General features: G+C 42.4%; 1 protein-coding gene across 2 annotated transcripts in view; it reads left to right on the top strand.

The window, feature by feature from the left end:
* Positions 1-25,807, top strand: part of kmt2a (lysine (K)-specific methyltransferase 2A) — a 33,762-nt gene extending 7,955 nt beyond the window's left edge. Inside the window, exons 2-35 of one of the 2 annotated variants that reach the window (XM_067365544.1) lie at positions 1,967-2,036; positions 3,317-6,675; positions 6,762-6,939; positions 7,040-7,265; positions 7,362-7,423; positions 7,504-7,980; positions 8,235-8,305; positions 8,581-8,817; positions 8,902-9,048; positions 10,290-10,385; positions 10,474-10,594; positions 10,674-10,787; positions 11,148-11,332; positions 11,416-11,589; positions 11,767-11,877; positions 11,975-12,048; positions 12,724-12,926; positions 13,114-13,211; positions 13,328-13,465; positions 13,595-13,753; positions 13,849-13,966; positions 14,070-14,148; positions 14,232-14,392; positions 14,512-14,631; positions 14,733-19,224; positions 19,329-19,397; positions 19,490-19,572; positions 19,662-19,829; positions 19,972-20,046; positions 20,153-20,327; positions 20,488-20,595; positions 20,818-20,901; positions 21,000-21,129; positions 21,250-25,807. In XM_067365544.1, the coding sequence (XP_067221645.1) occupies positions 1,967-2,036; positions 3,317-6,675; positions 6,762-6,939; positions 7,040-7,265; positions 7,362-7,423; positions 7,504-7,980; positions 8,235-8,305; positions 8,581-8,817; positions 8,902-9,048; positions 10,290-10,385; positions 10,474-10,594; positions 10,674-10,787; positions 11,148-11,332; positions 11,416-11,589; positions 11,767-11,877; positions 11,975-12,048; positions 12,724-12,926; positions 13,114-13,211; positions 13,328-13,465; positions 13,595-13,753; positions 13,849-13,966; positions 14,070-14,148; positions 14,232-14,392; positions 14,512-14,631; positions 14,733-19,224; positions 19,329-19,397; positions 19,490-19,572; positions 19,662-19,829; positions 19,972-20,046; positions 20,153-20,327; positions 20,488-20,595; positions 20,818-20,901; positions 21,000-21,129; positions 21,250-21,525 (12,438 nt within the window). In that variant the 3' untranslated portion in view covers positions 21,526-25,807. Of the gene's footprint in view, positions 1-1,966; positions 2,037-3,316; positions 6,676-6,761; positions 6,940-7,039; positions 7,266-7,361; positions 7,424-7,503; positions 7,981-8,234; positions 8,306-8,580; positions 8,818-8,901; positions 9,049-10,289; positions 10,386-10,473; positions 10,595-10,673; positions 10,788-11,147; positions 11,333-11,415; positions 11,590-11,766; positions 11,878-11,974; positions 12,049-12,723; positions 12,927-13,113; positions 13,212-13,327; positions 13,466-13,594; positions 13,754-13,848; positions 13,967-14,069; positions 14,149-14,231; positions 14,393-14,478; positions 14,632-14,732; positions 19,225-19,328; positions 19,398-19,489; positions 19,573-19,661; positions 19,830-19,971; positions 20,047-20,152; positions 20,328-20,487; positions 20,596-20,817; positions 20,902-20,999; positions 21,130-21,249 lie in introns of both variants that reach the window. The other variant, XM_067365543.1, reaches the window with a different exon arrangement.
* Positions 25,808-26,574: the final 767 nt, after the last annotated feature.

Genomic DNA, 26,574 nt, shown 5'->3' with positions numbered 1-26,574 from the left:
GCTGTTTTTGAATGCAAAAGCGGACCTGATTTAAATTCCTTTGTCAAATACAGGACTGTCTGGTTGACTACTTGATTATTTGATTTTAAAAATGTCACTTTTTGTCTCTATTTCAGAAGTCACAGTTACAGGGAATTCCTTTTGATGTGTTCCCAGTTTCAGTTAGGCCAAAAAAATCCTTTTAAATTCTCCGTGGAACTCTTCTCTACACATACAGACAATTGAGTACGTTTTCTCTCAGTGTGTGTCCTTGTGAGTACAACTTAATTCACACCAAGGACACTTCAATGACTGAGACATTTTTATCACAACATAAAACACAGTGTGCCCAGCTGCAGAGCAGACAGTAATTACAGTAATCATCTGCACTGTAAGCCTGTTGAAAAATCTGATAAATGTGGGAAATGTGGCTGACTTAAAGGGATATGGAGCGTTTAAGTTGACTCGAAAATGGAATTGGAATTATGGCTTACCTAAAATGTTGTGACAGAATTAGATCAGGAAGGCAAGAGCCCAAATGGGCCATGTAATCAGCATTCCTCCCTGTATCCCTCATGTCAGGTGTGAGATAAGCACAGGGCTATCATAAAAGCCTGGAGCTTTATAAAATCCTATCATAGGACGTCTGCAAAGCTTAGCCTGTTTGATTGACAGAGGTGGAGCAGTTGTCAGGCGATACAGCCACTGCAACAGATGTCCTAACAGTGAGATCAGCATTGATGTCATATGGCCTGGCGACAGCATCTCCTAAGGATACCTGATTGGAATCTGCTGTTAAAAACTAATCTCAGAATCGATTTGAGAGAGAATCGCGATGCATTCGGAAAATCTCAGAATCAAGCAATGCATCGATTTATTGTCCCAGCCCTATCACAGATGTGTTTGTTACTTCCTCAAGATGTCTGAAGAACACAAGACGTTGGTTTGCCTACTTTTGAGCGATTAAAAGTCTGTTCATTTGGACAATCCGGCAAGTAGATGCTAGGCTGAAAATTGATTGTTTCATTTAGGTTACAACCAAATCTCACGAAAACTGTTTGCACTGGATTCAGATGATTCAGTCTCTTAATTCATTAGAGTTACTGAACTTGATCTTTTAGTGATGACAGGGTCATTTAATGCATTATTGCAGTTTTATTATGAGGGTCATGTTAAAGGGTTAGTTCACCCAAAAATGAAATTTCTGTCATCAAGTACTCACCCACATGTCATTCCAAACCCGTAAGACCTTCGTTCATCTTCCGAACACAAAGTTATTTTTGATGAAATCCAAGACTTACCTGAACCACACATAGGGGGCAACGTCATTTCTCTTTTCAAGGCCCAGAAAGGTAGCAAAGACATTGTTAAAATAGTTCGCGTTGCTACAGTTTTTCAACCACACAAGAATGAACCACATTGGTTACACAGCATGTTTGAGCTTACGGAAGAGGTTTGTTCTTGTGCGTCATTCATGTTTGGTTGAGCATCTGTTTATGTTCGCTGATCAAGGTTTAAAAGCCTAAATTAAATCTGTTCATAAAAAGCGATCAAGCCAAATTTGGACTAAACCGCTCGATTCATATGGATTAGTTCTCCGATCTCTTTATAAACTTTTTTTGAAGCGTCAAAGATCAAGTTGCAAAGGCAGTCTATGGAAGCACAGGATGCTGTCAGATTTCATCAAAAAGATCTTCAATTGTGTTCCCAAGATGAACAAAAGACTTGTGGGTTTTGAACATCTTGAGGATGAGTAATCAATGACAGAATTTTCATTTTGGGGTGAACTAACCCTTTAATGAGTGATCTCTTGGCCTCAGCATTTTCTCAGTCATGTGATGGGAATGTAGCTCAACTGAATGACTCTTTAGACAATAGCCACTTTGGTTTTTTTGAACACAAATTTAGAAAAAACTAAATCTCTCGGTTAAATCGGATAAACTGACACCCCCGAACCAACCTGAGTCTCACCTGTTTTTCTTTTTAGGAGGAATTTGGAGGCTTTACCACAGTCAGTGACAACAGAAGAATACACAGCCCAGGAAGGACGTTAATAGGTAAAGTATCACTTACATCTCTTAATTTTGTATTCTTTCTCCAAGTGTGTTGTAAAATAATTTTGATTGAAAAACTTTAATTGGGACTGGGCTTGCTGCAATAGTCTGTGTTACATGGTGTTCAGATACACACCGATTACATCACTTGCCGACCATGGCACTGCCCCCCACTGTCGTTTTAGTAATAAAAATCATTTAGTTCAGTTGGAGAACAGACACTAAAGTTAAAAACTGAACACATCTGCTCAATTCACCATGAACCTAACGACAGTCGCAGCACAGATCAGCATAGTGTATGCGTCAGTTTAGTGTATGCGTAAGTATGTAAGTTTTGTTAATAAATGTTCTACGTTTAATATAAGCGAGTTCATATTCATTTATTTATTTGGTTCCACAGTGTTTTTTGTTTAAACTTTATTTAAGTTATTTGTTGTTTTATATTAGGCCTATAGCATGGTGTATGTAGTGCTTATATTAATCATAGAACTTTTATTAAAAAAATAAGCAAGCTTGTCATTATACTGTTTTGTTGTTGTGTTTTTCATTAAGACTAATAATGAACCCACCATTCAAGCAAATGCCGCCCCTGAATTGCTGCTAATTCGAAAGCAAAAGTAAATTGCTCATGGCCATTCATAATAGGGCTGGGAGAATAAATCAATTAATCTCGATTCATGAATTGATTCAGAGATTTTCCGAATGCATCCTGATTGCTTTCTAGGCTAGTTTTCAACCGCACGCTCAAATGCTGACGAAGAACGCTCATGCATTCAGTTATGTACTTGCACCTCAGAATGCTTTTATGACGCCAGTTTAATGTAAACAGCCCACTGCAAACACCCTTGTAATTCGCTACAACCTTTTGGAACTTTATGAATGATTATTTCATAGAAGTGGTGTGTGTAAGGAATTGGAAGAGAGCACAGTAAGGCTGTTTCTAAAGCCCGCAGTGTCTTCTGCTGTTAAAAACTAAGCTCAGAATCGATTCGAGAGAGAAACACAATGGATTCGGAAAATCCAAGAATCACTTCTCGATTTGCGATTCAATTTATTGTCCCAGCCCTAATTCATAAGCGATTTAAATACGAGATCGAAAAGAGGGAAAAAACTCCAAAGTTGTTGTCACACGTTGATTAACTGGTGTGAAAATTTCCTTAATATCACATCCCTAATTGGGACCTTGTATGGTCTAACTTGCTATTTTGCTCAATTGTTATTGGGATGCATTTAAGCATGAATAAATGTAGTGCATGTTAATGGAGTGTTTCTCTTTCTGTCAGGTCCTGTCACACCGGAAAAGAAGCCCAGAGGACGTCCTCCTAGGGCACTGGCTGCACAGAGGTTTGGCACTGGTATTGAGACAGCTCCTTTGCCGGTCGCCACAGCTCCTACAGAGAAGGTAAAACGACCACCAGGGAGGCCTCCTGGCACTGGAGAAAAAAAAAGAGGCCGCCCTCCTGCTTCTGCCAGCCAGAGGAGCTGGCAACAGAGTGGCCATGCACTGCCTAAAGATGGTAATGACGCAGCGTTGGAGTGCAGCTCCAGTCCTCCACATTGCAAGGACGGTGTGGAGGACGAAGACAAGGAAAAAAGGCAAACTCTGCTTGGGTCTGGGCATCATCAGGGATCTGAGGCTAAGCTTCACAAAATCAGCCGAGAGTCCAAGGTGACCAAACTGAAAAGACTGCGGGATGTCAAACTGAGCCCCTTGAAGTCTAAGCTGAAGGCCATCGTGAAGAAGAATGTCCCAGTTCCTGGTGCGCAAAGACGGAAGAGGGGCAGGCCGCCTTCTGCCGAGCGCCTCAAAGCTGAGGCTGCTGCCGCTGCTGCTCAGGCTGCTAACGCCTCCTCTGTCCAGGAGATGTCCACCACAGCATCTGGGACTGCTAAACATAAGGCCTTCAGGGTTCGTCGGGAACAAGATTTGGGTGCCTGCACTCCACATGATCTTAAGCTCAGGGCTTCTCATCCTGCTGATGAATGCACTAGCCCAGATCCCCAAGACTCTTCTACAACAGTCAACCCAGTGACCCCAACTAAACCCGGGAGGCCGTTAGGGTTACGTCAGAGCCCTCGCCATATCAAACCTGTGCGGGTCGTTCCTCCCTCCAAACGCACTGATGCCACTATTGCAAAGCAGCTACTGCAGCGGGCAAAGAAGGGGGCCCAGAAGAAGAAACTATTGGCAAAAGAAGCCATTGGCACCCAGGGAACTGCCAATCCTGAGGGTGGGAAGCACAGGAGGCGAACGCAGCTAACAAACATCAGGCAGTTTATCATGCCTGTTGTGAGCACTGTGTCCTTGCGCATAATCAAGACTCCAAAGCGGTTTATTGAGGATGAGGGCAGTTTCAGCACTCCACCAACACACATGAAAATTGCTAGATTGGACACGGCAGCTTCTGCCCCAGCACCTCAACCCATAGCATCATCCTCCCCAGCCCTTGTTTCCACAGCTCCCGTCACAAGTGGAACCACTGCCACACTTGGGGCAGGGCCTGCTGTTGACTCTCTCCCTCCTCCCCCACCTCCTGTCCCAACTGGCAGTGCCACTGCCATTGCAGCTAGTCTCCTTAACAGCAGCTGCAACAATAGCACTAGCAACGGGCGCTTCAGTAGCAGTGCTGCATCCTGTGGCTCCAGCGCTGTTTCGCAGCATTCCTCTCAGCTCTCTTCTGGCGAGTCATCTCGATCCAGCAGTCCTAGTCTTGATGACTCCTCCTGTGATTCCCAGGCCTCTGAGGGCACCCAGGCCCTTTCAGAAGAGGGCGATCATTCCCCTGCCTCACAGGGAGAGACAGAGGCCAGCATGCACCACACCTCACACCCACCCTCACCACCGTCAGAGCCGGAGCCAGAACATGTAGTATTGATGGAGCACAACAGACGGGGTCGCAAAGCTCAGAGTCATAGGAGGGGTGCTTTAGTGGCACGTGGTCGGGGCAGCCTGATTGGTGGAAGGAAACGGGTCATCATCAGCCCAGCCACAGGGGTTTCACAAGCTGGATCTCAGCAAGCCTCTTCCACTGCATCGTTGTCCTCTTCCCCACCACCGCCTCCTCTTCTCAGCCCTTCTCAACCTCCCCAAGCAGCTTCATCCAATGCACCGGAGCATCACTCCCACTCTCCATGGATGATGTCACATTCCATTGCCCCTTTTCTGCCCACCCCTCCAATACTTTCCAGTTCTCATGACAAACGTCGCTCCATACTACGAGAGCCCACTTTCCGCTGGACGTCTTTGTCATGTGCAGAAAATAAGTACTTCTCCTCTGCTAAGTATGCAAAAGAGGGCCTTATCCGCAAACCCACTTTCGACAACTTTCGTCCTCCTCCACTGACTGCTGAAGATGTGGGTCTTATGCCACCAGGGCCTGGTGGAGGTGGCGTTGCACCAGGAGGATTCCCAGCACCTGGTGGCGCATCTGGGACAGGTGCCAGACTTTTCTCCCCCCTGCATCATCATCCTCACCACAATCACCACCAGCATCCCTCATCACGGATTGAAACGCCACTCCAAAAGCGCAGCCCCCTACTACGTCCCCCTTTCTTCACTCCAAGTCCAGCTCATTCCCGTATATTTGAGTCTGTCACCCTCCCATCTTCCTCAGGGAGCAGCCCTGGTTCTCTGTCTCCCCTTCAGGTCTCACCAACATCAAACAAAAAGAGAAAGGGGTCTAGGTTCTCACGTGGACAACCCAGGTCACCTTCACACTCTATGACTACCAGGAGCAGTCAGTCAGGAGTTCAAACAGGGAAGGCCTCTGAACAATCCATGATTAGCAGTTCTGTTCCCATAAGCGTGACTGGAAATTCCAGCCCTTTGCCTGGAGTTGCAGTCAGTGCACTTGCTCCCAGTGCCTTAAATCAAGCTTCTTTCAGCGGCTTCCCCTCAGGCTCCATTGGTCTTACAAGCCATGGAGTTTCAGATGGGCGGCGAGCAGCAGGAGGTCTTGGTGTGAGTGGGAGTTCTGCTTCATCTTCACAGCTCTTCCCTCTTTTTACCCCCAGTCCTCAAGGATCAGGTGGGGGTACTGGAAAAGCTGGAAGGGAACGGAGTGTTTCTGCTACTAGAGACACAGGTACAAAGGAGAAGGACAGGGAGACGGAGAAGAGTAGAGATCGTGAAAAGGAAAATAAAAGAGAAGGAAGGAAAGATTGGGATAAAAGAGGGAAAAGCTTTCCATCAGAGGCTTCCCCCAATTCTACATCCAGCCTCTTTGCGGTGGAGGCCAGGGACATTGAAGAATCTCTCACACAAAAAAGGACACCTGGTCGAAAGAAGTCAGTCACAGTTGACTCTGGTGCAGAGGCCTCCCCAAGCGACTCAGCAGCAGTTCAACCTGTTGGGGCCTTGTCATCTAAGGGTCGTCTGGCCAAAAAAGGCAGACCTTCAGAGAAGAGTACTGAAGCGGAGGGGGTAGAGAGGGAGAAGATCAAGGAGAAATTGAGTGCTCTTACCCAAGCGGGGCAGATGGGAAAACCCCCTACAACCACATCACTGGGCTCTGTGTTAGCTCGTGCCGAAAAACAGCCAGTCACAGACAGGCGTGTTGCAGGACTGCTGAAAAAAGCTAAAGCTCAGCTCAATAAGTTAGAGAAGAGAGGGGTACAACCTGGTGATCAACCTAAATTACCGGTACGTCCTGTCTTTTACTATCCCCTTTTCTTTGGAAAATGTTCCTAAGTTGTTGAAAGCCATTTCCATTTATTTGTCCTGTGCAGGGTCAAGAAAGTGACTCCTCTGAGACGTCAGTCCGTGGTCCACGCATTAAGCATGTGTGTCGTCGTGCAGCTGTAGCTCTGGGTCGCAATCGTGCTGTGTTCCCAGATGATATGCCTACCCTTAGTGCCTTGCCATGGGAGGAGAGAGAAAAGATCTTGTCTTCCATGGGAAATGATGGTGAGAAAAAATCTTAGAACTTTGTTTGATTTTGTTAAAAAAAAAAAAAAAAAAAAAAAAGTGACATTGTTTTTAAATCTTAAATTGTATACTTGAATAGACAAATCATCAGTGGCGGGGTCAGAGGAGGCGGAGCCACCCACACCTCCTATTAAGCCAGTAACAAGGCAGAAAACAGTCCACGAGGCCCCACCCAGGAAGGGCCGGCGCTCTCGACGCTGCGGGCAGTGTCCAGGCTGCCAAGTCCCAAATGACTGTGGGGTCTGCACTAACTGCTTGGATAAGCCCAAATTTGGGGGGCGCAATATTAAAAAGCAGTGTTGCAAGTAAGTGTGAAATTTTGTTATAAATATAATAAATTGGGGGTTTCAGAACCTTTGCTCATTAAAATTGCCCTTAAAACTTTGTGCTTGTTATCACAGAGTACGGAAGTGTCAGAACTTGCAATGGATGCCGTCAAAGTTTCTTCAGAAGCAGGCGAAAGGTCAGTTTTCTGAGAATACCTTATTATAAGCCAGAGATGCTCTTATATTTCAATTAATTGTCCGTTTGCATTAATTTCAGGTAAAAAGGACAAGAGGAGGAATAAATTGACTGAAAAAAAGGATTCTCATCACAAATCCCAGTGTTCTGAATCAAGCCCCAAGCCAGCCGTTCCTCCAAAGGATGACCCTCCCCGTAAGAAGAGTGAAACTCCACCACCTGCACAGGGAGAGGACAAACAAAAGCAGACACAGTCTTCAACACCATCTTCACCAGCTTCCTCCCCAAAGGACCTTTTACTCTCGAGTGCTTCTGATGACCCCAAGCATTCTCAGACCCCTTTGAGCTCAGCCTTTAGAAAGGAACGGAAGCAGCAGCCCAGTTCTTCACCCACTTCCCTGCACGCTGACCCATCTTCCCCACCAGCACAGTCCCAGCAGTCCTTGCAGCAGCAAAGCCAAATGCCAGCAAAAAAGGAAGGTCTTGCAAAGTCCCAGCCCTCTGAGCCCAAGAAGAAATCTCAGCAACAAAGTCAACCCAGCTCTGCAGCAGACACAGGTAAATAGATGAGGAGATTTACTGTTGCTAACTTAACACAGGGGTGTCCAATCCTGTTCCTGGAGGGAAGTCTTCTAGCCGAGTTTAGCTCCAGCAATAATTAAACACCTGAGGTCTTTAGGATCACCAGAAATTTCCAGACAGGTCTGTTGTAGCTAAATTTTGCAGGAAGATGTCCCTCCATGAGCAGGATTGGACACCCCTGACTAAACATAGCTTTAATGTTTTTGTTTTATGGTCATGTCATCTTTTAGCATCCGAAGCAAAGCTAAAGAAGCAGACCTCTCGATGTGTTCAACCACTCAAGCCTAAACCAAAAGAAAAGGTAAGCAGATCTTGCAGGCAGCTTTGTATTTTATTATGCCATAAACGGTTTCTTTAAAAACAGTTGTCTCTTGCCTCTTCCCCTATGTATATTGGTTGATATTCTTTGTAATGTTGATATTTCTGAGGCTCATAGCACAAATGATGCCAAGGTCACAGGCTCAATTCCCAGGGGATGTACATACTGACAAAATTTACCTTGAATACACTGTAAGTCACTTTGAGTAAAAGCGTCTTGCATATGCACCAATTTAATGTAAATGTGATTGTTTACAGGAGAAACAGATACACAAACCTGACGACAGTACTTTAAACTCCCAGAGCACTCCTTCGACTGGGGGCACCGCCAAGCAGAAAGCGCCCTGCGATGGAGTGCATCGAATCAGAGTAGATTTCAAGGAGGACTATGACATTGAGAATGTGTGGGAAATGGGTGGCCTCAGCATTCTCACCTCTGTGCCAATCACCCCGCCGGTGGTGTGCTTTCTTTGTGCCAGCAGTGGTAATGTAGAGGTGGGCTGTCTTTTGTTTGTAATTCTTGTCTTATGAATTGAAGGGGAAAAAATTAGATGTGTTCTTATGGTTTTTCGTCTTCAGTTTGTTTTCTGCCAGGTGTGCTGTGAACCCTTCCACCTCTTCTGCTTGGGGGAGACAGAACGCCCCCATGAGGAACAGTGGGAGAACTGGTGTTGTCGTCGATGCCGCTTTTGCCATGTCTGTGGCAGGAATTATCAGAAAACAAAAGTAAGACTTTCTATTCTGTTACGTTTCTGTCATGATATAGATTCCAGAAATCTCTGCAGAAATGCTCATAAAAAATGGGGGAAACATGTAAATAAGGGAAACCAATAGAATAATTACTATGCAAGTAACTCAATTGCAGGTATTTTCATGTTTTAAAGGGATAGTTCACCCAAAAAGGAAAATTCTGTCATTAATTACTCATCTTCATGTCGTTCCAAATTTCATTCATCTTCGTAACGCATATGAAGATCTTTTTGATGAAATCTGAGAGCTTTCTGTCCCTCCATAGACTGCTACACAACTACCACTTTGACGCCTCAAAAAGTTAATAGAGATTGTAAAACTGATCCGTAAGAATTGAGTTGTTTAATCCAAATTTTCTGAAGGGACACAATCACTTTATATGATAAACAGATTTAATTTAGGCTTATATTCACATATAAACATTCATCAACTCACACATCAGTTTGGGTAAAGGTTCATTCTTTTGTGTTTCGCAGCACATTTGAGCTTCTGCAAGAGATTTGTTCTCGCATGTCAAGCGGGTGTGGTTGAGCTTCTGTTTATGTTCGCTGATCAATCAAGCCTAAATTCAATGTTCATCATATAAAGCGATTGATTCTCTTCAGAAAATTTTTACTAAACTACTCAATTCATATGGATTCGTTTTACGATCTCTTTATGAACTAACCACTCCAAACTCACTACTGATAGTGCAACATTTCGACCGTCAGGTCTTCATCAGGCAGAATGCTGTTATTTTCAATATGCGGACATCATGCTGCTCTTTTTCTATTATTGTTATTTTGTTGTCCTGCACCTGAGCCTAATTAAGGTGGGATGTGCATGCCTTGTTTGTATTTTTGATTAAATAGTAAAGTGTTTCCAATATAAGTGATTTTTTAAAAGAAGACATCATTGGAACAGAGGGAGGCACATTCTGTAGCACATTCTGATGTAATGGTTAAAGATAAATGGAAAAGTTTAATATTCAAAGCATGAGTCCGCTTGGATCAACAATGGTATGTTCTAATGAAAAATACCTCCTTATGAAAGGCAAATACTTGTCAGCTCTCTGGAATTATCATTTCCTTTTGGTACATTTAATAACCGACTAAGCAACTTCCAAGTTTGAGCTTTTTTTCTCTCTAAAAGCCCCTAGCCACTCCCAAAACCTTCAAAAATGACAAACGCTCAATACCAGAATTAAAATTTAAATTTTTATCCTTTCCATCATCTAGCAGCTACTGGAGTGTGACAAGTGCCGAAACTGCTATCACCCTGAGTGCCTGGGACCCAACCACCCTAACAGACCTACCAAGAAGAAAAGAGTCTGGGTACTTAGACACTCTCAATCCTAGATGTCTGTAACATCTGTTGTATTTTTGCTACATTCCCCCATAATTATTTTTCCTTCTGCCACAGATTTGCACCAAGTGTGTGTGCTGTAAGAGTTGTGGAGCCACCAAACCAGGGAAGGCCTGGGATGCCCAGTGGTCACATGATTTCACTTTGTGTCATGACTGTGCCAAAGTCTTAGCTAAAGGTCAGTGCTGAACATCCTGGATGTTTATTGTATGTTTCTGAACTATCACTAAACTATGTAATCCATGTTTTTCTTCCAGGCAACTTCTGCCCACTCTGTAATAAGTGCTATGATGACGATGACTGTGATAGCAAAATGATGAAGTGCAGGAAGTGTGATTGCTGGGTCCATGCCAACTGTGAAAGTTTAACTGGTGAATTAACCATTTTTCTCCACATCTTTTATGTCTTGTGGCATTACAGGGCACCATGACCTTTTAACTAATAAAACTTGGTTGGTTTAAATTACAAATGTACAAAATTTACAATTACTTAATTTCTCACAATATTACTGTTTTTAGTGTAGTTTTGATCAAATAAATGCAGCCTTATGGAGTCTTCTTTCCACAAACTTTCCACAAACAGTCTTACTGACCACAAACTTTTGAATGGTAGTGTTTGCATCTGGTCAGTTCTAACATGGCTATGGTTATTAAAGATAAGGTAGCATTCTAGATTTTGGATGCTTCTGTAATACAACAATATTTAAGTAATCTTTCCCTTTGCATATTTAGATGATATGTATGAGCTCTTGTCTAACCTGCCTGAGAGTGTGGTCTACACCTGCACAAACTGCACTGAGCCCAATCCCGCTGAGTGGCGGGCCGTCTTAGAGAAAGAAATTCAGAAGTCCATGCGGCAAGTTCTCACTTCTCTGCTCAACTCCCGCACATCCACACACTTGCTTCGCTACAGACAGGTGAATTGCCATCTCAAGTCCTGGAAGTTTTCACCAGCTATATTTTCACCACCAAAGTAATGGCACTATCTTCTTTGTCTCAGGCGGTTATGAAGCCACCTGAGTTGAACCCAGAGACAGAAGAGAGCCTTCCCTCACGCCGTTCCCCAGAGGGCCCTGACCCCCCTGTGCTGACAGAGGTCTCTCCACCAATTGATTCGCCACTTGATTTGGAGTCTGTGGAGAAGAAAATGGATTCTGGACGCTATAAAACAGTGGTAAGAGTTTTTAAATATGTCCTTCTTTAAAACGGTTTAAAGCAAAAATGGTAGCTTTTATGTTTCTATTCTTCTTTGAAAGATTACCTGCTGCCTTTTGAGCTTCTAATGCAGCAGGGTTCATATGCCGGTCAAATACATGAGAGCCAGGTGTCATTTTCTGCTCCTCTCTTTCAGTTGGAGTTCAGTGATGACATTGTGAAAATCATCCAGACAGCCTTCAATTCAGACGGAGGTCAGCTAGAGAGCAGAAAAGCCAACAGCATGCTTAAGTCCTTTTTTATCCGGGTGAGGAAAAGCTGGACGACACACAATTCTGACAATGGAACATCTCGCAGTCCTAAATTATTGTTTCTAATGGCACTGTCACTGTTATTTGTTACAGCAAATGGAGCGGATTTTTCCATGGTACAAGGTGAAGGAGTCCAAATTCTGGGAGACGTGCAAAGTCTCTTCTAAGTGAGTCCTTCCCGTGAATCGAATGATTTGTTTCAATTTATTTGTTTGTTTTAATTTGGACTTTGAATCATTCTATTTACATTCTTTGGTCCGAAACAATTTTCAGGAACAAGCTGTTTAGTTTGATGGTGAATAGTGGGACCAGTTAAGCTAGTGTATGAGCATCGAGAACAAACTCACCTTTGAGTGTCTGTCTATTCTTTGCTCTCCTCTAGAGCAGAAATATCACCTTTCCATAGGGAATGCACCCTGTATAGTCTAGTTCCATTGTTTGAGGTCGACAGGCAGTGTCACATTTCACATGGGTGCTTTGACAAGTCTTGTGGTTGGCAAGTTTTGTGTGTGTGTGTTACTATGTATGCATGCCTGATCTTGAATACAGGGTCTTTAAAGAGAGAACAGTGTTTATATTATTTCCATTTTCAATTATGCTATCAGCTTTTAGTCATTCTTTTTTGTACTGTGATTTGGCCATTGGCACTTTTTTTTCTAATGCATATTTTCCTCTTACTACCGTTGAGCACCAATTCAGCTTATTAAAATATCTGAATGGTTATGTGACATTGAAAACTTTAAAATGGTACTGTATAAGCATACATTTGTCCATATGTTAGATAATTAAACATTGTTGTTTAACAAAGACATGACTAACAAGACAGTGTTGTATCTTTACAGTAGTGGACTGCTTCCCAATGCTGTGCTACCCCCTTCTTTGGATCACAACTATGCCCAGTGGCAGGAGAGGGAGGAGATAGCCAGGGCTGAGCAGCCTGTGCTCATGAAAAAGATCATCCCAGCTCCCCATCCTAAAGCCCCTGGAGAACCCAACTCCCCAATGGCCCCCACACCACCTCCTCCACCACCCTTGCTTATCCACGGTGAGAAAGTTGCTTTAAAACCCTATAAAAACTAACATGTAAAGCAACTACTGGTATGGTACATTGTGTTAGGAGTTAAATAACTATATTCTTTTGCATTCTGATCATTTTTCATTACAAACAGAGTTAAAGTGTATGTAGATAAGTTACACAGGAATATTTTTTTATTTATTTTTTTTGTCTTCAGACCATAGTCCTGAAGACAGCCCTGTGATTCCCCCTCCTGGTGTTGGTGACAACAGACAATGTGCGCTTTGTCTGAATTATGGAGATGAGAACACAAATGTGAGTAATAACCAAACAAAAAGAATGCATTAGCATGTACAGATATGTATTTATTATAATTCTTTATTTCAGTCATGTTTGATTTGTAAGACATTGTTGGCTAATCTGTTTTCTAGGACTGTGGTAGACTGCTTTATATTGGCCAGAATGAGTGGGCCCATGTGAACTGTGCACTGTGGTCAGCAGAGGTGTTCGAGGATGTTGACGGTGCTCTCAAAAATGTCCATATGGCAGTCGGCCGAGGCAAACAGCTGGTACACAATGAACAAACACGACACTTGGCTTATATTGAGTTACAGTTGCCGAATAAGCCTACTAATAAGACTATAGGCAACAAATCATTCCCCGCCCAAAATAAATTGCATTATGCTTTGCTTTTTCAGCAATGTGAGAATTGTCACAAACCCGGAGCCACGGTGAGTTGTTGTCTGACCTCCTGTACCAACAACTACCATTTCATGTGTGCACGTCAGCAGCAGTGTGCCTTTTTAGAGGACAAGAAGGTTTATTGTCAGCATCACAGAGATCTAATAAAGGGCGAGGTAAGGAATGATGCTTGCATCGGTAAGCAAGTTATGTTTTTGTATATTTTGTTGTGAATTGTTGAATTTATTATTAATAATAAACCTTTTTAAAGGTGGTGCCAGAGTCGGGCTTTGAAGTGACTCGTAGGGTCCTTGTGGACTTTGAGGGAATCAGTCTGAGAAGGAAGTTTGTTAATGGACTTGAACCAGATAATATCCACATGATGATAGGTATGTATGTCTTTGCAGGGTGCTTGCCATTGACAAGTAATAAACAACACACACTATATCAAAATTAAATGTAATTTATTTATTTATTTATTTTTTGGTTCAGGGTCTATGACTATTGACTGTCTTGGTATGTTAACTGAACTGTCAGATTGTGAGAGGAAGCTGTTTCCTGTGGGATACCAGTAAGTCTTTGAAATTACAGTTTTGTCTTTCAGTAAACATAACTAGATATTAAATGAAATGACCGCTTGGTTTTTTTACACAGATGCTCAAGGGTCTACTGGAGCACTCTAGATGCCCGTAAGCGATGTGTTTATAAATGTAGAATTTTAGTGTGCCGCCCCACTATGACAGAAACTATCAATAACGACACAGTAGCTCAAGAGGAAAACCACACAGTTGCTCATAGTCCTCCAGCTGTTTCAGGTAAGTAGATTTAGATGTATTATGGTCCTCATTGAGACATTTTGCTGGCATTTTAAAAACTGATCAATCATTATGAAATATTTCAGCTGAAGTGGACTCTGCTTTGCCTGGACCCACAGATTCCATAAAACCATCGAATGTGCCTTCAACACCAAAACAAAGGGTTTATTTTAGGAACAGACACCCCAGCTACCCACCATGTCATCGTTCTCCCTCAACCAGACCACTTCCCTCCCCAGGTAGGAGTTATATATAGTATTTATATTGCTTTATTTCCTTTGAGATAAAGTTTTTTGTTTTTGTTTTTAATGTTGTTCAATGTATTTTCCCCCCTTTTTAGATGGTTTTGGTAGTTCAGTCCATGAGATTGTGACTGTGGGAGACCCTCTGCTGAACTCCAGTCTACGAAGCATTGGATCTCGTCGACACAGCACTTCCTCCATCTTCACTCAACAACCTAGGCAAAAGCTTTCCTCGCCTCCACAGGGAGGCACAGTATCCAGTCAGACAGGCAATACATCTGCCCCTTCCCTGTCCTCAACCTCTAAGGAACCTTTAACCAGGGACATAGGGAAAGAAAGAGCACCATCTGGAGAAAGATCTCACTATCGAGAGGCAAATTCAGTAAACAGTGGAGCACAGCGTCGACCCGGATTTGGTTTCACCGAAAGAATAGATGGTAATAGAGAAGCATCCAAAAAGCAGTCTGATGGTGAGAGTTTGAAGTCATCTCAACCAGCTAGCGTAAGTCAAGTGTCACCACCTCCTGGAACTGCAGTTTTGACAGGACATCAGAGAGGAAGTGGCAGTTTAAAAACCGAGAAAGGGAAACAAACCGCAAAAGATACTGACCTTCCAGCCGCAGCCACTTTTATGTCCAGTCATCCACTCGCCACCCTTCCAAAAGACAAAGCTAATCCAATCAAGGAAGGAAATGTGACATCAATGACTGCATCAAAAGACTCAGGAAAGACTGGGTCTCTGCAGCCGGTTTACAGCAAAAGTGGGAATAGAAAGTCTCATGACTATGCTTCTGGCCCAGCTGCGGCAGCGGCAATGAAGCCTCTCTGGTCATCTGGTGCCAAGGTGGGAGAGGAAGAAATAAAGCGTAGCTTCCAGGCAAGTGCTGCCATCACTGCTAGTCATGGAACCTCTAGCACCAAAGAAAAACACTCCAAAGTCAAAATGAATATGAGCAGGGATGTTTCAAAAGAAAGAAAAGAGACTCCTCAGAACCGAAACCCAGTTCTCAACAGCAACTCTAAAAGCAGTAATGTTAAAACACAAGGTCAGGGTCCACCTCCGCATAACAGTAGCAATAAAGACACAGCACTGAGCAGCAACACGGGATCTGGCACAGTGGAAGTTAATAAATTTGATCAGAAGGAAGTGGAGAAGCCATTAAAGTCTAAAGAGAGATTTAGCCTCGAGAAGAAGCATAGTTCAAACATGGATGCTATTCAACCGAAAGCAGGGGGTGAGAGAGGTAATAGACCACCACAGGTACACCCTAAATCAAGCAAGGATGTTACTCCAGTGGTGAAGAAACAAACTGAGAGGCTGTCTCTATTGTCTCAGAAAATGGATCCTAATGGTACCAAAGCTGTCAGCATATCTCCTAACACAAACACGTACACTTCTGTTACCCCTAGCAACCAGGGCCCCCAAAGAAGGTCCTCCCGAGCAATGGTTTTTTCTCCATCTGCAAGTTCTGAAAGCTCAGAATCAGACAGCCATATCCACCCAGATGATCCTGAGGAGCACCTAATGGACCACCAGTGTGCTGATGATGGGGAGGACAATAATTTAGAGGACGAAGGCAGCATCGATAAGCACCACGAGGAGGATAGTGATGGTTCGGCAGGGTCAGCAAAACGCAGATACCCAAGGCGGAGTGCTCGTGCTCGATCGAACATGTTCTTTGGGCTAACCCCTTTCTACGGTGTCCGATCATATGGTGAGGAAGACATACCTTTCTACAGAAGTGGTGAAATCTCCATGAAGAAGCGGACTGGGAGCAGCAAGCGTTCAGCTGAAGGACAAGTCGATGGGGCAGATGATATGAGCACCTCATCTTCTGCGGACAGTGGAGAAGATGAAGAAGGAGGAATTGGTTCAAATAAGGACACATATTACTACAACTTCACACGCACCATAATCAACCCCAACTCTGGTCTTCCGTCTATTGCAGGTATTGATCAGTGTTTGGGAAGAGGGTCGCAGATCCACAGGTTCTTGAGGGACCAGGCAAAGGAACATGAAGACGACAGTGATGAGGTATCAACAGCTACAAAGAATTTGGAGCTGCAACAAATTGGCCAGCTGGATGGTGTGGACGATGGTTCTGAGAGTGACGTTAGTATAAGCACTAGCAGCACAACCACAGCTACTACTTCTTCCACACACAAAAGTGCGACAAAAAGGAAGGGTAGAGAAAGCAGGACAGAGAAATCAAGCATTGACTCAGGGAAGGAGGCAGAAAATAACACAAGTGGTAACAGTCGCGAAAGTCGTAAAAATCAGAAGGATAACTGTCATCCATTAGGGAGCGTAAAAACACAAGGACAAGACCCCCTTGAAACTCAGTTGTCACTCACCACGGATCTCCTCAAGTCTGACTCTGATAACAACAACAGTGATGACTGTGGTAACATCCTGCCTTCTGATATTATGGAGTTTGTGCTCAATACTCCTTCAATGCAGTCTTTGGGACAGCAGACAGAAGCTCCTTCTGCTGAACCATTCTCTTTAGATGAGAGTTATGGAGTGGATGTTAACCAAAGAAAGGACATGCTTTTTGAAGATTTCACTCAGCCACTGGCCAGTGCTGAACCTGGCGAGAGTGGGGTGAACACCTCCATTGCTGTAGAAGAGTCATATGGTCTTCCTCTCGAGTTGCCCTCAGACCTCTCTGTGTTAACAACTCGAAGTCCCACCGTAAATAATCAAAATCACAGCTCATTGATCTCTGAGAGCTCTGACCGTACCATGCTGGCTTTGGCCACAGAAGAATCGGGAGTCGAGAAAAGTGGGAAGAAACAGAGAACAGGATCCACTGTATCCAGCAAGAGCCCGCAGGAGAGATGTACCGATTCCCAGGTTCCGGAAGGTCACATGACTCCAGAACACTTCATTCCTGCACACATTGATGGCGACCATATAACAAGTCCTGGAGCAGAACCTGTGGGAGAGACAGGGAACCGAGATCTGACGAGAACTACTAGCACACCAGGTCTTCCCAGCTCACCCACCTTGCCTCTCCAGAGTCAGAAGTTCATCCCTGCTGCTACCGTTAGCTCAGGTCCCACTCCAATTGCAAGCTCTGCTGTTCAAGCTACCGCCTCTCAATTGAAGCCTGGTCCAGAGAAACTGATAGTGCTAAACCAACATCTGCAGCCACTCTATGTATTTCAAACCCTTCCCAATGGTGTAACCCAAAAGATCCAGATTGCACCATCTGTTAGTGCAACAGGTGTCATGAACACTAGTGCCCCTGTATTGACAGGCCTCAGTGGTGGCATTTCCACCTCTCAATCCATTTTTCCTGCTGGCAGCAAAGGTTTAGTGCCTGTACCTCATCACTCACAAATCCATGCATTCACAGGTACCACTCAGACAGGTTTCCAGCCAGTCATTCCTAGCACTACATCAAGCCTCATCATAGGAGTCCCCTCGCATGATCCCCAGATTGGTGTGACAGAAGCAGGTCATAGGCATGATCATGCCCCTAGTGTTGCTATGGTATCTAGTGCTTCATCTATCACCCCAGCTCCGACTATGCTCCCCTCTGGACATGGCAAGAAACGCTTAATTTCTCGTCTTCAGAGTCACAAGAGCAAGAAACAGGCTCGTCCAAAAACTCAGCCCACGCTTGCTCCTTCCGATGTTGGGCCCAATATTATGATAAACTTGACACCTTCACAAATTGCTGCAGGAATCCCTGCTCAGACAGGCCTGATGGAACTGGGGACTATAACTGCAACTGCCACACCTCATAGAAAAATTCCTAACATCATAAAACGTCCAAAGCAAGGGGTAATGTACTTGGAGCCTACTCTCCTTCCACAACCCATGCCTATTTCAACCACAACTCAGCCTGGCATATTGGGACATGATTCTTCAACTCACCTGCTCCCATGTACTGTGTCAGGGCTCAACCCAAGTCAGTCAGTTTTGAATGTGGTGTCGGTGCCTTCCAGTGCACCTGGAAACTTTTTGGGAGCGAGCTCCGTAGCGCTGAGCGCTCCAGGCCTCATCAGCTCGACTGAGATCACACGACCCATAAATAGCCTCATTATCAACCCTCACAACCTGAGCCTTCCAGAGCAACAGATGGTTCTTCATTCAGGAACCCCCATGATGTCTCATCTTACTAATCCTGCCCAGACGTCCATTGCAAGTAGCATCTGTGTTTTTCCCCCAAACCAAAGCATAAGCATGTCTGTCAACCAGCAGGTGGAGAAAGAGGGCAGTGTTCATCTCCAGCACCAAGTCAGTCGAGTCCTGGCAGATAAATCCATTGACCCAAATGTCAGTTCAGCTGGTCAAGTGGCTCTTGCGCCTAATCCCATCGCTCAAGACCTGAACAAAGGTCATGTTGTTGGCGTTCTCACTCAGAGCTCACGAACCTCTCCAATCTCTCGACCACCACATCAGCAACAATCCTCAAAGTTATCTGCTGGAGCAGCCTCCACAGCTGTTGGGAAAGGAAAGCAAAAGGCCAAAAGACCTCGACCAAGCCCAGATAAGAGCAGTGGAAAGAAACACAAAGGACTTCAGTCAGATACACCAACTGTTGACACATCTGCAATCCAATTATCATATTTTCCAGGGTAAGAGTCTGACATTTTGTAATGCATCTTGCTTATTGTTGGTTTAAAAAAAGAAGAAAAGTTGAAACATGCTAAAATGTGTTTTTTGTTTGTTTGTTTTGTAGCGACCAGGAACTTTCATCACCTGAGCCAATGGATACAGGGCAGTCAAATGAAACGGGTTCAAAAAAGAGGTAAACAATTATTATAAAGATCAATCTTAATTTTTCAATTTACTTAGATGTATCCTATGTAATTAAACTATTTTCCTTTTTTCCGTTCACAGTGACTCTTCCACTATGACAGCTGATTCCTCTGCTCTTAAACAAAAAACCATGGATGCACATGATGAGAAACCAAAGAATGCAGGTGGGGTAAAATGGCAGGTCTTTCTGTCCATCTCTCTGTTAAATGTTGCAGTTGTTACAGATAATTTTTTGTAACATTTTTTTTTGTAGGTTTACCTAGTAAAGGTGATGGGAAAGGATCTAACTCATTCTCAGTGGAAACACCTGATCAGAGGGACAGTGGGAGAGACTCCTCTCTTGACTACAAGCCCAAAAAAGGGCTTATATTTGAAATCTGCAGTGATGACGGATTTCAAATCCGCTGTGAAAGTATTGAGGGTAAGTGAGATCTAGATAATAAAGTGTAATGCAAAGTTTTGACCCGACATGAAATATAATGTTTATTTATTTGATAATTACAGTCAGTCTTCTGTGAAATTAATTTCTTGTTTCACATTTTACACATCCTATTTCGTTTCAGAGGCTTGGAAGTCCCTGACAGATAAAGTGCAAGAAGCCCGGTCCAATGCTAGACTCAAGGCACTCTCATTTGATGGTAAAAACATATTAGAGCATTTATTGTAAACATTATACTGATTTTGTTTTACTTATTTTTAGTTTGGCAAACACATCTTGTATTTCACATCACTTTTCTTTTTCAGGAGTGAATGGGTTGAAGATGCTGGGTGTTGTTCATGATGCTGTAGTGTTTTTACTGGAGCAGTTGTATGGAGCTAGACATTGCCGAAATTACAGGTTCCGCTTCCATAAACCTGAGAAGCCAGAAGATCCTCCTGTCAACCCTCATGGATCTGCCCGTGCTGAGGTGTACCACAGGTATTTGTCATGGCCAGGGTGGTTGGTTTATTTTTTTCGATCCCTGAGAATCTTAAACCTTTCCAGAATAGAAAATCTATAATAAGTAATTTTGTAAAGAACTGTTGTGAATATGATATCTCTAATTGACTTTCTTCTGCTTGAATTCATAATTTTTCAGGCGATCATTTCTGGACATGTTTAATTTCCTGGCTTCCAAACACCGTCAGCCCCCTGTATACAACCCCCAGGAGGAAGATGAGGAGGAGATGCAGCAGAAGTCGGCACGGTGAGCCACTTTACTGACCTTGTTGTAACCTCTTTTCAGTTATGGATCAGTGGTCCCTGGAGACCCCCCAACACTGCGCATTTTGCATGTCTCCTTGATCAAACATGCATGATTCAGATCATCAGCTCATTAATAGACTCCCAAGACATGAAATGGGTGTGTCAGACAAAGGAGAGATTCAAACTGAGCAAAAAATCATCATAACCCCTGGTGTTTTCACAGACGGGCCACCAGCATGGACTTGCCACTGCCTATGAGGTTCAGGCACTTGAAGAAAGCATCCAGGGAAGCTGTGGGTGTCTACAGGTATATACACTTTTTATTTAAACCAGAAATGGATGAATTAAAAACAAACATGCATCTTTGTTGCATACCATCTTATTCATCCTGTGTATTGTTCACAGATCAGCCATACATGGCAGAGGTCTGTTCTGCAGGAAGAACATTGACGCTGGAGAGATGGTCATTGAGTATTCTGGCAATGTCATTCGCTCTGTCCTCACTGACAAGCGGGAGAAGTACTACGATGGCAAGGTAGAAATCTAATACTTGGTGGTCTATTAGTGCAAGGCATTTAAAACAAAACTGCACCAGTGTTCTTTATGGATTTGTCGTCTTTTTTCTTTTTTTTAATTCTTTTTTGCTTGTACTCAGGGCATTGGCTGCTACATGTTTCGTATCGATGACTACGAGGTGGTTGATGCCACCATCCACGGCAATGCAGCCCGTTTCATTAACCACTCCTGCGAGCCCAACTGCTACTCCCGGGTGGTCAATGTTGACGGTCAGAAGCACATTGTCATTTTCGCCATGCGCAAAATCTATAGAGGCGAGGAGCTCACATACGATTACAAGTTCCCCATCGAAGAACCAGGCAATAAGCTGCCTTGCAACTGCGGGGCAAAGAAGTGTCGCAAGTTCCTCAATTGAAAGCGAACTCACAAGCTAATACTGTCTGTGAAATGCTATCAAGAGTGTATACTTGCCAGGGAAGAGACATTTTTAAATGTTTTTTTTTTACTGAAGCAGGCTCAGGTTATCAGAAGGTTAATGGTATTGTGCCTCTTAAGTTGTTTGATTTTTAGAAAAGACAATTGACAGGAGTCGCAATGGCGAAGATTGCCCTTATGTCCCCTTTATTAATGCCCAATTTAAGAGATTAGTGCCCCCTTATTTTTTAACTTTTGTATATGATCTTTTCTTTTTATTTTCGTTTTTTCAAAGAAGGATATTGTGAACGGTTTTAAATTTGCAAGTCGAGTCTGGCCTGCCCTTACTTTTTGAGTGTGACAAATTACTGAAAAAATGCCACTTCGTTCCATTCTACACCAAAGTGCAATTTTGGAAGGGAAAGATTTAATGTTTTTAGATTGATGATACATAATCCTTTTTTTAGCCTGACCTGTTTAGACATCTCTCCCTTTTTGAATGTACATTGAAGCCTTCAGAGCATACATGGTCATCCTTGCCAAGCTGGGCCTGATTCTCTGTATGAAAGACACTGTAAATATCTCAGAGGAGAGATGATGAGGGGAAACACCAGGGGGAGCAGTGGTCCCTGGAATAATGGTCATTAGAAAGACAAGATGGTAAATGGTCTTTTTGTCAATGGTTGAAAGAAACTTGTTTGATATATGAAAAATAGGCCAGCAAAGAGCTTGGGAGCTGTAAGGGCTGGCTGGGTTGAGATCCTGGTGGACTGACAGCCAATGGACCAGAGCAATTTCTGAGGTCTGGGGGGGAATAACATGCTTTTATTTACTATACATTTTGATAGTAATTCAGAGAGAAAGTAGCTTAATTGCAATGTATTGCAAAAAACGTATAATTTGTATGTTCCAAGGCTTCTTGTGAAACCTTGTAGGATTTAATTGATTTTAGCTCAGAGTCCAAATGCTATTACCAGTTTATTTGTCTCTCACCAATAGGGAATATTTTTTCCCTCCCTAGGCCCATAGTTGTGCATGAAATTATAAGATCATGTTTTTTTTTAGGCAGTTTAAAACTTGACTATTTTGTTCTGTCTTATCGCTGACAGAAATATCATTCGTTGAATATGTGAATATGTATATTTTTCTATACAAATGACTAAAAAAAAGCACTCATTGGTAAATAGCACTTAACAATGGTATTTATATTTTTAATAAAACATTGTATTTATTTTATCAACATTTTTGTAGGAAATAATAGATTTACAACACTAATGCTTTGTCCAGACATTTTTATAGTGCTGTCTTCTAAAAGATTTTTTTTTAGTTAGATTTGATTTTTTTGTAGCCCGAATGTTTCTTTCTGTTCCAAAGACTGAAGCAGTTACTGTTCCCACAGAGTGCGGTCCACCAGAGGCTCTCGTTGTGAACCCAAGTCAAGCATGGACATTTCAAATATCATTTCAAACAGGTGTTTAGGTTTAGTGAGCTTTTCAAAGTGCAGATCGGTTTGATATAACTCTCCTTTCTTAGTGCCAGCCTTAAAATTACATGCAAGAATAGCCCATCTTCCCCTAAAAGGCCCACTTTGCATTTTCTAAACTTGGAGAAAATCTCGAAAAGATGCATGAAATCCTTCTCTAGCATTCTAGCAACTGACAAGTCCCAAAGTTTATTCCATATATTTTGTTATATCAAAATATTTTCTTAGAGATTGGTGTAATGCAAGGAATTGCCACAGAGGCTGTCCCATTTAAAACTACTTCTAAAGCACTATATATATATATATGGAGGAGGAGATGGCGGAGGGCTCTTGTTTCCTCACGATCTTGTGCACTGAAGATTAGTCTTCTTCCCAGTCTTCTTCAACACATGTTGCCTTGGCACTGCATGGAAGCTCCAGCCAGCCATTCAGTCAATGCACATTATTTGCTCGTATCATCTCTTTCTCTTTTAAATGTAGTCACCTTCAACACCTGTCCCCATCTGTGCCCTTTTCAGGGCTCAAATTTTGTTTGACCCCTAGGCTGAGACAGATGTGGCTTCATTATTGTTGTGGATGTTCTGTGGATTGTTCTTCCATGGTTCTTCCATCTTTCAGATCAAGAGTTTGGTGCCTTCTCTGTAAATTTCTCTGGTTGTTTTAGTTTTTGCATGTGTTTGTGTTAGAACTTGATTGGACAGTCAGCTGAGGATCTCCAGACTATGGAGAAAAGTTCAAAGCTGTTTTAACTAGGGCACAAACAGATTCCACTTGACGTTTGACTCTTGTTTTATTTTTCATGTAAAGTTATGATGTTTTTCAAAGGGATGCTGTAGCACGAGTATGTGGGTATTGCAGAACGGCTTGGGATCTGTACATACCTCTAGACGAAGCTGCTTTGTGCAACCGTGGCTTCCTTAGTGAGCCATTTTTAAGGCCAGTTCTTTTGTGTCATTGCCTCGTAAGTTTAACTCTAATAAATTTTATTTTATTTTTTTCCTTTCCTCGGCCACTGCAGACCCCCCTCCAGCCCTCTCTGTACCTAGGCTGCAATAATTTTGACCTTTCCCAGAATTTAATTTTTGACTATGGCACTGAAGATCAGAGTTCTGTACATTTCCTCACATTGAGCATTTGTTGGCTGTTGCCTCATATTTGTATACGTGTTTATATTGATCAGAATTTGTGGTTTAGCCATCTTTTTCAGGGATTCTTGGGGGTCTTGCCCAACTTTCCTCTTGCCCTGGCACCCCTGTGGAGCAGGGACATGCTGAACTCTGCAGCTAGGCCGTTGTTGAATGTATTCTAGAATTTCTTTTCTTTAAAAACTTTTATTTTCCAACATGAAAGGCTGGGAAGACACAGGACAGCTTTTTATTTCATAAAATGGGTGGACTATACAGCAATGGCAATCTTTGCAGGGTTCTACAGAAACTATTGCTCAGTCTAACTAAATAAAACTTTTATTTTATTATTTTTTTTTTTATTTTTTTTTTATTTTTTTTTGTAATGCAGTTACTAATCCTAAGGGCTTTGTAATAGACTCCTGCACAGACATCAATACAACTTCAGATGCTCCATAAACTGGTGTAACAGTGATCGGTCAGTGTTTCAGAAGCAGACACGCTCTGCTGTTTTCTTGGACTTTACTCCTCCACACCACGCAAGTGGTACCACACCTTCTCCTGTAATTATAATCAACAGTATATATGTATACACAATATACATGGATATATATATAAACTAAACGTGTATGAATAGTAACTTGTATTTCAATATCTACACAATATACGGAATGGACAGACAAACTTAGTTACAGTAGCAAACCGCAGCTTCATAATGGTTAATTGCAATGTTCAGTGTATAATCTGTAATGCTTTTGTGTTACAGATAACTTTAGAGTAACTAATGTGCATCATTTTAATATCAAGATCAAGTACCAGTTTTCCTGTGCCTGTGTATGCTCCCTCAATGGAGCATTGCAGTTTTTTCTTTTTTTTTTTTCTTTTTCTTTTAATTTGTTTTAACTTCTTTATTTGGAAAGGAGCGGTATTTATATTATGAAACAAGTTCATGTAAAATGTGGTTGTAAACTTTTTAAGCATTGATATTTTGTTTGCTTTTGATGGTGTAGTTGGCTTTATTTTACTCTGTACATTTTTAACAGTTTGTGGACATCAGGAAAAAAAATTTGTCCTTTCCTAAACCCAGCTATGTCACCTATACCTCTCCTATTGGATCTTAAGTTGTACTTTTTCTTATGTGATGTTCTGTAATGAGTAATGGTAACCATTCTATTTATTTATTTCTGCAAGCATCTCTAGATGTACATTGAGGTAAAGCTCCTTCTGAGAGCAGGTGACAGCGCTCCCTGTTTTTGGAATTTTAACTTGGTTCACTTTGTACAGAAATAAGTTGCGGACCATCGGAGGTACTTTAGAGAGTCTGAGAGGTCTTGAGAAGGAGAGATTTTAATTTGTTCCTCTTGGAAAACACAAGTTTTCCATTGTCTTACCAACACTTGTAGCTTTGAGAGATCATGTTGATGTTGAGACTGACAGTTTTTCTTATTTTTTTCTCCAAGTTGCCCCATCAGTGTTTTACCGTTTTACAGAAAAATGAAGGAAAATTTGTTAATCCTAAAATATTCAACCACAAACTACTTAAGGATGAATGTATAATGAGGAAAAAATTGTACATAACAACTGTAAAAAGGAAAGTTTCTAATCATGTTTATTTTCTATGCACTTTTTTTATTTAAGTGATAGTTTAAATAATAAACATGTCTTGTTTACTCAAACTGGATGTCTTGTTGTTTAACCTTTCCATAATTGTTACTAGTTCTCTGGTCTTGCATCAAGACCCATATTTTATACTGGACGTCAAGTGGCGACAACATGGAACACTCTTGAAATAAGTTCCGAAAGGGGATTTCGCAACAGTGCCACAGAAGAACCATTTTTCTTTCTTAGTGCAGAACAATAAAGTGCCCCAGGGATGACGCGTTTTTGTAGGCCAACCCGGAAGTTACGGGTTCCCTCGACTGAAAGCCTATTCATTTTTCCCATAGACTTTTGGAAAATCGCAGAAAATAAGCTCTGTGTTTAACAAAGGGTTATGACACTTGCACGTTTTGTCTATCAAGATAATCTTTACAAGTTAACACAACGTTTATAGATTTTGAAGCATAAATAAAGTCGTCAGATATAAAAGGCTAACAGTAGGCTATAAACGGACTACAGCACACCATGGTCGCGGATCAACGTCGTCACCACAAAGCGTCCTCAAACTTTATTTAGAAATCAACTCTATTTTAAAACATGCTCACTGATTATGATCTGTGCTGTTATGAATACTTATCCACTTTTTCATGAGAAATGCTGTCCAAATGTCCCGTTTTTAATGATGACGTCTGAAGTCCCCGCCAAAGGAAGCTAACAATTTGCTAACAATTTGTTAGCAACCACCGATTTGAAGACACAGTAAAAGTTTAAAAAATCACAAGTGGGTTATAACTGTTGTTTTATTTCATGGATCAAAACGTGAAAGTATTTAGAGACTTTGTTA

This window comes from Chanodichthys erythropterus, chromosome 17, assembly GCF_024489055.1.
Source record: "Chanodichthys erythropterus isolate Z2021 chromosome 17, ASM2448905v1, whole genome shotgun sequence".
Taxonomy (NCBI): Eukaryota; Metazoa; Chordata; class Actinopteri; order Cypriniformes; family Xenocyprididae; genus Chanodichthys; species Chanodichthys erythropterus.
This window is presented reverse-complemented; position numbering and strand designations above follow the sequence as displayed.